Source organism: Plectropomus leopardus, chromosome 4 (genome assembly GCF_008729295.1).
Source record: "Plectropomus leopardus isolate mb chromosome 4, YSFRI_Pleo_2.0, whole genome shotgun sequence".
Lineage (NCBI taxonomy): Eukaryota > Metazoa > Chordata > Actinopteri > Perciformes > Serranidae > Plectropomus > Plectropomus leopardus.
The window spans coordinates 8,367,891-8,379,039 of NC_056466.1; the positions used below are offsets into that span (position 1 = coordinate 8,367,891).

The 11,149-nt window shown below is 37.2% G+C and overlaps 1 protein-coding gene and 1 long non-coding RNA gene across 3 annotated transcripts; one reads left to right on the top strand and one right to left on the bottom strand.

Annotated features, from left to right (window-relative positions):
- Positions 1-6: 6 nt before the first annotated feature.
- LOC121941539 lies at positions 7-2,462 on the top strand. The gene is made up of 2 exons (XR_006105760.1): positions 7-1,283; positions 1,696-2,462. It is a non-coding gene; the product is annotated as an uncharacterized LOC121941539 (long non-coding RNA).
- A 1,576-nt stretch (positions 2,463-4,038) lies between these two features.
- Positions 4,039-9,524, bottom strand: LOC121941522. 2 transcript variants are annotated; one of them, XM_042484332.1, is made up of 5 exons: positions 9,470-9,524; positions 8,532-8,685; positions 8,075-8,188; positions 6,746-7,370; positions 4,039-6,100 (listed from the first exon to the last, which is right to left on the bottom strand). In XM_042484332.1, exons 2-5 carry the CDS (start codon positions 8,676-8,678, stop codon positions 5,889-5,891), a joined length of 1,098 nt encoding a protein of 365 aa, XP_042340266.1. In that variant the 5' UTR covers positions 8,679-8,685; positions 9,470-9,524; the 3' UTR covers positions 4,039-5,888. The 2 variants fall into 2 exon arrangements, with proteins under 2 accessions (XP_042340266.1, XP_042340264.1); XM_042484330.1 differs by lacking the exon at positions 9,470-9,524 and having other exon boundaries at positions 8,532-8,786.
- Positions 9,525-11,149: the final 1,625 nt, after the last annotated feature.

Genomic DNA, 11,149 nt, shown 5'->3' on the forward strand with positions numbered 1-11,149 from the left:
AGATATGAACACAGCAATTTGATCTTATAGAAATACAAGAAAAGTCCACATCCTCTGGCCCTGGAAATTATTTCAACATAATATATTCCCCACCAAATAATGCACTGTTATGAGGTCTAGGTTTAATGTATTTCTGTGAGAATCAGGTCAAAATGTAACATCAGGAAGTTCCCTTTAACACAAGGCCGGGAAAAACAACATGTCATTAACCATTTATCAGTGGAATTTCCCCAGATCCCCATGTAGTTTTGTATAGCTCTTTGTAACTGTGGGAGCTGTAGCTCTGGCCACGGGTTTTTCCTGTGTAATGTCATATCATTTGTTTGTTTTTGCTATACAGGATGTTATAAGATCATGAGCGTTGACTCACTGCTGCAAATGGAAACAGATGATGCAGACAGAGTTATGCATACAAGAATAGTGAGTGTGAACATTTGTCACTCCGCAGTAGTGATGGGCAGACTAATTCTTTTCGCAGTGTATTTCCTTCGAGTTGATACATGAGAATGTATTGAACGACACCTGTCACGTCTGCATTATATGCCACAGAACGGCGTCAAGTTGAAATACTGTCAGTAATGACAGAATTTTAAAAGCACTTGGGTGGCTATAGGGAGGGTGTGAGGGGCAGTGGATGAGTTTAACAAATCCCGTACGTATATGCAGGACTGTGGAGTTTGCTTCACTTTGGACTTTCATGTGGAAGTCCGGTTTTGCTTTCCACCTGAATGAGATTTTTTTCCCACACCTTACCTCGTGCTTTTGTTGCCTAAACATAACCACATGCAGCATAATCCCACCATGTCCTTGTGTTGACATAATGGTTGTGGCATCCTGAAATGTAAAGACCAGATGCAAACTGATACCTAGAGCATAATATGTAGACGCTCAAGTCCATTACAAAGTGGCAATATGTGATGACTTGGGATGAGAATGTGTTGTACCATCCACTATGAGTGGCTACATTTTAGCCTGTTTTGCTGCTGCGAGCTGCAGTGGTCTCTTTCAAGACTGGACTAGTATCAAAAATTGTTGTCTCCATTCGTCACTCAAACACAAAAGCATGGGAAAACAGGGAGTTCACTTTAAATATTTTTTGGGCTGTTTTCTTGGTGTTTATTTGTAACGGTGAAGCACTTTGTCATTCTGGATTCAAAAATGTCTGTCATATAAACATTACACATAAAGTTACATTTAACTTTAGTGTCTTTACAGATTCTTTGAACAGAGATTCAGATGTGCAGTATTCTGCTATCCATATATCTGAAGACAGACACAGTCAGGTTGGTATTCAAACACATCTCAGTCTCGGTAATGTTTAACCATAATGATGTTCCTGTTTCTAGGCAGTGCTATTAGCAGTGTTTGCATAGTTATCCTCCCACAAAGTAAATTCATCTTGTCTGTTGATGTTACTGAGGGAGGTGGCGTCATACATCTCCTGGGTAACATGTCTGCAAACAGTGTCAGATGTTAAAAACTACTGCTTCACTGTAAGATAAGATTTGCCTGCTAACTGGCTAGCAGCATCATATTGTAAAGCAAAAGATTTCCATGAATATTTACTTGCATCTACCACTTAAGCTATATCACTGAGATGGTTTGACCATCAGAAAGACAGATTGTGACCAAATCAGTTAAATGTATCCCTTAAATTCTTCATGTCACTCACTCTTTTTACTTTTGCTCCTCCAGGGAGGACATTTAGTGGATTCATCAAGACCTGCTGACGACGCCGATCTAAAAACAGTCTATTATAAACTGGAGGCTCATCGCATGGTGCCAGTTTATGCAAATGCTGCCGATAATGGTTGAGAACAAACGATGAACTGTCTACATCAACATGTTCTCACTCCTCAAGGCTCAGAAATAGTTTCCACATTGAACGTCAGCAGAGAGCTGTGGACTTTTATGTCATACGGACCAAAGCAGACCCACACATGGACGCAGATGCTATGAACTGACCTTAACCCGTCAAAAAAAGCAGGCCACACTTGCTACTGGGTTTTGTTTTTGTTTTTACTTTTTGTCTGAAATGGGACACAAACAGCGGTCTCCAGGGTGAATCTCTGATGTATGTTTGACCAATTCACCCCTCCCGTGCTTTAAGACTTGCTACTGTGTTATTGCAGTAGTTAGATGAAAGCCTATGTGCCTTGTGTGTTGGTAACAGAAGCTGAGGGCCACTGACCGGACTGCCGTATTTGACGCCCTGGGAATGAGACCGGATTTAGTAATTCTCGAGAAAGGGGGAAATTATAATGGTGTTGATGCACATATCCACACTGTTTACAGGAAATCCAAAGGACAGTTTAATTCCATTCATTTTTATTATTTATTCGATTGTTTTTGTTGTTTACATTTCTATTTTTTTACTTATTTTTTGACTCACATTGTTACTAGCTTGCTGAAATTTCAAGTGTTGTTGAACTTCCCAGCTGTTAAAGATGCTGCATCCGAAAGCAGTAGATAAGTGTCTTTAATCAAAGTGCTGCACACTTTTCACCACAGTCTGGGTCAAGATTTCCTCACAAAGGTTAATCGAGTACCACACTCCTTTAGATGCTACGCCACAGCTTGTATCTAGTCCCTCTGGCCTAATTTATATGATTCGTCTGAAGAACGCAGAGTGCATCAGAAACTTTTGAACTGTATTTAAAAGGCCTTTACTTGGGTGGAAATTTAAATTCTGACACATTAAACTCCACATGTAGGGCTAAACTGCCCTGACAAACTGTCTAAATCACTAGTTTCAAGTCTTGTTCAACAGAGCATATTGTTCACTTTGCAAATAAGTATTCCCTTCTGAGTAAAATGGATGATAAATTAGGATAAAGATCTTTTTGGCCATTGTGTGCATAATAATGACAATATATTGAGCAGCCCTTGAGTATGATTTAGAGCGTCCAAATATTCACTTCTGGCTCCAAAACACCAAGACAGCACCAGCCAAAATGTCAAACTAACCAAAGGGTGATGTAACACTGACCACTTCCTGTGTACAGTTTATGGTTATTTATAACTTTGGGGGTTTTTAAAGTCAGTTGATTGTCTTAATTTTTTTAATATGACGCCCCTTTATCCTGTTTAAACTTATAAAACCTTTGTGTACGGCACTGTGCTTTGAAGTCTGCCCCTGCTTGCCATCTGCTCTATTCATGACAGTTATTGTTTTGATTAACCTGCAGCCAAACAGGTGCAACGGATATCTTTCAGTTAGGAAAACGGTTGCATTGAAAGAAGGAAGAAAAGAAAGTAAACAACAGGTTGCTTGGTTACATGCTGGTCAATACAGTGTATTTGTATTCTTCTTCAGTCCATATAGTGTTCATTTCCTTGTAGACATGAACCAAAATTTGACATTTTTCCTTCATATTATGCACAGCTAAATTCAAATACCATGACTTAAGCATGAACAGAACACACACTGTATCAATATAACACAGTCCAAATGTTAAAATGTTTGATTGTGGCACCCTCCAGTGGTTACATCAGAAAAGACACTAGCACACAGCAAAACATGAAGTTACAAAAAAATGCCCCCATTAAAAACTTCAAGATAAATGGATGAAATTTATTACAAGTTCTTAACAACATTTTCTATGACAATTGAATATCAATTTAATTTCACATCCGATTATATATAGTCTTTAACCTCAGCTGTGAGGGAAAATGCTCAATCTTGAATCTCTCACTCTCTTTAACTGAACAGCCAGCCAATATCACACACACACACACAAACACACACACACATACAAACACACACACAATTCCCGCATTGCTTGTCAGTGTTGGACTTGATTTGCAAATACCATGCTCTAAATGCATATTTATATATCATACATTATTTATACTGTTATTAGTAGTTGTACCTTTATTCTTATTATTTTATACAGTTTTTTATACTGGTTTTACTTGCTGTAATATTTCATGTTGTCTGTACTGATACACTTGCAATTTGCAATGGCCACAGCCTGTAGACTATGTTGTGTTGGATGTGAAAGTAAAATCTGTATCCTCTTTTTTAAAAAAAAAAAAAAAATAGAAGGAACCTACTATATTTAACATGACTATATTTAACATGACAAAGTGCTTGTTTTGTGCAGGAGTTGCACAGGATAAAAACACCACCTACTGAGTAGCACACTAACAAGTTTTTCATAGACTTTAATGTCCATGTTGATGTGTTTAAATACTTTTTCAAATGAGTGGTGATTTGGATAAAAGTCTCTGATAAGTTGTACATAATTTTATAGTGCAATATAAATTATGATGTAGTTCATACATAAAACGACCAGATGGGAATGGTTCAATATGACATTGATCCCTTCAACATTGATGTACAGTGTAGAAATCAAATACTGACATAAAGCAGTCCTGCTCACAGAGGCCTGAAACACCCAATGACACAGCTTCGTACGTATCTCAGTATATCTCAGTGACAAATAGCAGATGTTGTGTTTCTCTTGGTTTGCTTTTTGTTCATCACTGTGACATAATTGTTCCCTGGTCTTTTACAAACACATTCATGTTTTATCAAAGTGTTTCAAATGTAAGAATTACAAAATTTTAGCCTGTCAATTCAAAACAACTTATCAGTGCAATTTACATCAATTTAAAATATCAGTGCGTCAGTCTCCACGATTTGTTATTAGTTGGGACCAACACAGCTCCCTATGTTGGTCAGTTGGTTGGTCCACAAAAAATTTGTCCAAAGTTGGCCAAAGTTTTTGCAACCTAAACTTCAGAAAAAATGTTGGCATTGTACATTTCTGTGAAGCCTGGATACGGTTACATTTGCATTTTATTTTGTCGTGGATAGGTTGAAACTTTATGTTTCTCAACAACGCTGTGGTGAAGGTTTAGTTAGGTTTAGGCACAAAAAACACTTTTCAGGATCAGGTTTTGGCTTTACACACTCATGTTTGGTGGCACAAAAGCTGCTAGAAAAACTGGTGATGGGTTCATAAAAATGAACCCAGGTTTGGTGCAGGGTTCCTGTGGATCCTTAAAAAGTCTTAAAAGGCACTGAATTCATTCATCTAAAAATAAGGCCTTAATTGATATTAAATGATTAATAAAGTCTTAAAATGCCCAGACATGGGAAATAGGATTTTCTGAAGTTTTTTTTCTGACATTGCATTGTAAATTGTAAAATAATTGGTAACATCTATTTTTTGTTAATAATTTTAATAAGTTCTTGTTAAACTCATCATGATAGGAATTCAAGCAGTTTAATCTCACATGCAGAGTGAAAAACACAAACTAAGAAATTCGGACAGAAGTGCCAGATATTTCCCTTTTCAGGTAGTAAAATTCAAAAATACTTTTATAATAATATAATATATTCATGTCTTCGATGTGTTTCACCCAAAAAAGGTTGTTTTGGGTTTTTTTTCCCAACGTTTGTGGCAAAAAAATCCAACTTTTTCACTGCACCAAAGACATTTCATGTTTTGTCATACTACACATTTGGTCAAAGTAATGCATCTCAGTTTGAGTAACAAGAAAATTTGTCTTAAAATTAATTTCAAGTGGCATTAAAAAAGTCTTAAATCTCACTTGACTTAAGCTGCAGGAACCCTGTTGGTGCCACAAACCCCACTGGAAAATGCTGCGATGAGTGTGTAAAAAAAACACCCAGGTTCTGCACCACAAATACGATGATATGTGATATGTATAAAACAAACAAATGTAACATATCCATGGTTTCCAGAAGCATATAATACGTTCATTTTCTTTCAGTGTTTGGGCTGGTTTTTGCTGAAGAGGCTGAAATGGTGTGGAGGTTGCAGCTATTTCGAGTTCAAGCTTGCTTCAGATAACATTGACAGTCAATGTACAGCATCTTCATGTCGGACTAAAAAGACATTCTTCACTGTAAAATTTTAGTACACATAATCCAGCATGGGATGATGTTGATAAACTGGAGTCCTCCATGTTATCTTCTTGAGAATGTATTCATCTAAATCCTCCTTCCAGCAGCTCCTCAGCCAGCTGAAACATTTGGCCGCCAAGTAGAGCGCTCCAGCACCGAGGAGAATCTTGACAAAGCTGATGCCACCACCTCCGTTCCCTTTCTTGTCTGCTTCATGAAAACCTACAGACAGAAAATCACAAAGGGTAAAGCAGCGTCATAATTATGCCTGACAGTCCAGCATAAACCCTTTTAATCCTGAGCAAATTGCCCCGACTTTTTTCAAAGAGATGGAGGAAAAGGCAGTGAGCAACTTAACCAGTGATGACCAAAAAAATAGCAAGAATTTGTGAAAAAGTTACAAGAAAATAACCTGAAATTAGAGAAAAAAATCAAAAGTGAAAAAAAGGAAATTACCTGGATAAGTGCTAAAATAAAATATTATATTATATATAATAAATATCAGTATTAACTATATATTTCTATAACCTCATTTTAAATGTAGAATGAATCATGAATAGGGTTATCTTAATATTTTCCTCCAGTTATTTGGTTATTCTCTAATGATTCTTTCTTTTTTTTTTAAAGATAATTTTCAGGTAATCTTCTTGCCACCTTTTCCTACTTTTTTTGCGATTTGCAGAACATTTCAAGTAACTGATGGCCTTTTTCCATGTTTTCCAAAGAAATAAAACCAATTTGCTCACATTTCAAAGGCTTAACTGTTTGTTAAAGGTATCTGAATGCAAGAAAAACTGATGTCGATCCAGGTTTCAAAGGGTTAAATAAACTGCACATACATGAGAAGAATGCTGACTGGATCTTTACCTCTAGACAGCTTCCAGTCGTATATCCAATTGCTGTCTCTGTAGACTCTTGGTCTCTGTTGCACGTCACTGTAGCGAGCGACGTATCCGCTGTTGTTTGAGGTTGTGTTGACGTTGTAGTACACATTCTGGTCATAGCTGAAGGGCTCTCTGTTTACATTCAGTTGCTGGTTGAAGGTTTCTTCGAAGAAACTTAAACCATCACGTACTGTTCTTGCTGTATATCCACTATAGTTCTGCATCCAGTCAAACATTTGCTGGGCTGACAGTTCTGGGTAGTGCATCTCCAAATTGTCAGCCCGAACCACCTGCATATTTCCCCAGTAGCCCGTCTGTGTGAGAAAAGCGGTGAGATCGAGCTGCGGGTTCTGCAGGGCTTGAATCAGCTCGAGGCTGACTTGATAAGTTCTGTCTGCGTTGAACTTCCCAAAGGAAACTCCGTCATGCTCTGTGACATACACCATCTCCACCACCCTGGTTTTCACCTGGTAACTGATGATGATGCGGTCTATGTTGTAATCACAGCTGTTACCATGCAACCCATAATTTTCCCTCACATATGTGGGGAGGTCTGCAGAGGTTGGGTAGGTTTCTGTGTTCAGGTTGCCAACTTCATAGTACAAAACCTGAAAGAGACAGCGACAGAGAGAGAGAGATTAACATCTGTATATGAACGAGATAGATGGAGGAGTAAAAAGATAAACTGCTGCCTGGAAACACAGATGGATGGAAATAATGACATTAGGGAGTTGTGGTACATGGACTTGCTTTGCTTGGGAGCCACTCGCAAACTGACAGGCCAGTCACAGCATCCCATACGTGTTTATCTGATTTTAGGACATTTCTTGGATTCTAGGATGTTTTTAGAATTTCCGAACATTTCTTTTAGGACATTTCTAGGATTTTTTGACATATCTAGGATTTCAGGATGTCTCTGAGATTGTGGGACATTTCTTGGATTTTAGGACATTTCTAGGATTTGGGGGACATTTCTAAGATTTCAGGACATTTCTAGGATTTTAGGACATTACGGGTTAAACTAGGACCTCTGTCTGGGATGGAGAGGATCTTCCACTGGCATTTTTTCGATAAACAAGCTCTATTTTTGTTGACGTTGTTTTATGCACTTTTATACTACAAGTACAAGAACAATTCCCAGTGTGAATCACTTTATTTTTATTTTGAATTAGAAAATAGTTGGGGTTGGCCACCTGGCACCCTGTCAGGGCCAGATTTCTGTAAGTTGAGCATCACTGATTTACTGGGTCACTCTATTTTGTATTGCATTACAAACAAACAAACAAACAAATAAACAAACAACTTCACAAACCTTTGTCTTTCTCTTGCGATTCCTGGGCCTGTTCAGCACAGGTAGAAGTTCCTCAACATTGCCAAAAATGTGGAAACCGTAGAAACCTTTCTCTGGTTGACAATCTGACACCAGCTGTGGAAACAGACTCTGGTCACTTTACAGAGTATTGTCTTACTTCTTTCTTATACACGTAAATTTAATTAGAAACAGTCAATATTAATGCAGGGGCATGACCCATCGTTTGTCTTGAAAAATACTGTTGCATGCGATGAACTCCATTAAGGCACAGCTGAATAAAGTATACAGATAAATGCATTAATATTATGGAATTCTGAATTGGTTACCAATGTGTATGTATGTTACTATGTTCCTCAACATAGTTTAATGACTTATTAATAAGAGCAAATAGAAAAATCAGCATATTACAATCATTAACATGGCAAATAATTAAACTTCTTATCTAATCTAGCCTTACCTTCATGACAACCACAGAGTTTAAGAGTTCACAGGTCACACATTGGTTGGCAAACCAAAACAGGAGCTGAAGGCCGTGTCGTGGAAAAGGACGGCCGAACCCTGAATTCATCAGCTGCTCAAGAGTGCAGAGCTGCCACTGAACCATGGTGCGGCTGATTCAGACAGAATCACAAAACACAATGACACAAAACAACAAGGAACAGCGCAAACACACATGTTGTGATGCTGAACCCAAACCACAGCAGTACATAACTTGTCTTCTGTGTTGGACTCCAACCTGTGTCTCCAAACTGGGGGCGTGCCAACTGACATCTAGGCCACTGTATTTTCTGCTACTTTGTGTTTGTTACATTACACTAAGTAATAATAATAATACTATTACTACTAATAATAATTTTTATTTATGTGGCACTTTAAAAGCTTAAGCAGATTTCCAGATTAAAAGATTTACAGAATAAAAATAAAATATTCGTGCAAAAATACCATTTTATATAAAAATAAGTGAAAGGACAAGTGAATTAAGCTCATATAAGCAGATAAAATTGGAGTAAAAGAAATACCCATATACACAAGCAGATAAATGAGATGATCTCCTAAAGGCTAAAGCAGGTAAAATGAATAAACAAACTCTTGAATCTAAAGCAGAAAAAGTACCGATAGAAATACTACTTCAAAAAATCCCAACTATCCCTTTAAAGTGGAACAATCCGTACTAAACTGGACTAAACCACGAGATGCCAGTTGCTAGCCATATCTTTAAAAAGGCGGAGACTACGACATGACTGCATACATGCAATAATTACAGTTGCATGCACGATCATAGGCTACATTCATATAATAAAAACGATACAACAGCAATTGAGGATGTAAATGACCGTTATAATAAAGAATAATAAAGAGAAGAATGAATAAAGGATGTTGTCCGGTTTTGTTTACCGTTCCTGCTGTTATCTGTATTCACTTATGTTTCATGCTTCTTCCTTGTTTTATCTCCAACTGTGCGAAGAAATGAAAACAGTCTGCAGCGCCGCCCCCGTCTGTGCACGACGCTGAAGTTAGCTTTCGATTCTCCGCTTCCGATTCAGCAGTTAAGGGGAGAGTTAAGGGGAGAGTTAAGGGAAACTTAATTTGCAACGCTGCGACTGATTTTCGACTTTTTGCGCCTCCAAATGTGGTGAAAGCATATTAGACGTTTTAAGTAAAGCCTCAACGCTGTCCAAAACCCCCTTTCAGATTTGAAGAAATGAGATGTCACTGCATTTTTGACTGGTCCAATGTAGACCACACTGGAGCAGGTTCAGATCAAAAACCACTATAATTAGACTGGTCAAATCTGGACTACATTATCCTAGAGTCAAAACATATTTAAAACACAATTTCAGATCTTATGAAAAACTATGCACTTTTTGTGAAAATGAAAACAAACAAACAAACAAACAAAAACAACCCAAAAAACAACAACATACATTCCACATCATTTTCACAAACAGAATACAAGTTTCGCAAATCTAAAACGGTTTTTGGTTGGTTTTTTTGTTTTTTTTTTTGGACACCTTATTTCTGAAGGGTTTTTTTATGTTAAGACAACAGAAACAGATACACATATTTCGTTCAGTAGTCCAATGTGCACAATTGATGTAACAGTGAATATATCTTCTAAACTTACTAAACAAAGCAACAGATCAAATACCCCCATCCCACCCTCACTTGCTCTCATAAAACAAACAAACAAACAAACAATTAAGGACATAAATAAAACAAAGAAAAAGCAAATAAGCAAAACCTAAAAAATAAAAAAAAAAAAAATGAAAGAATAAATCAAAAATGTGTTGTAAAAATCTTTTGACTCACAGGGATAATCAGTGATATAATATAGTGGTTTTTGAGAGAGACCTGGTTCATGTGGTCCACTTGTAAAAAATGTAGTAAATTCTCCTTTTGTTCTTCTTCATCTTCTTTTTTTTTTTTTTTTTTTTTGCATTTTCACAAATAAAATAAAGGTTTCACAAATCTAAAACTGAGTTTAAATCTTTAATCTTTAGATCTGACCCGTCCAATTATGTTGGTTTTCAAGAGACACCTGGTTCAGTGTGGTCAGGATGTAAAAAAATGCAATAAAATCTCCTTTTATTTTGCCTTTTTTCTACACATAGAATATAAGTTTCAAAAGTCACAAATTGTGTTTTAAATCATTTTTAGCCTGTCTAGGATAATCTATTCCTGAAAGGTGCCCATAAATAAAATGCATTATTATCATTAGTAGTAGCATTAGTAATATGCAGTAGTTTTTGATCTAGACCTGGTTCGATGTAGTCTATATGTGAAAAATGCAGTGAAATCTCACTTTTTTGCATTTTCACAAATAGAATAGAGGTTTTGCAAATCTGAAAGTAGGTTTCAGACCTCGCTGCGGTTTTATTTCAAACGTCTAACATGCTCTCACCACAGTAGGAGGTGCCAAAAGCCGAGAATCAGTCGTTAATCATTGCATTTTACGTCTCCCTTAACTCTCCCCTTAGCAGCTGAATCGAAAGCGAACTTCAGCGCTGCCGCTGGTAATGCTCGACTGCGTGCTCGTTCACGTCGCTCCGCAGCGCGCTTTCAATAGACGTCCCT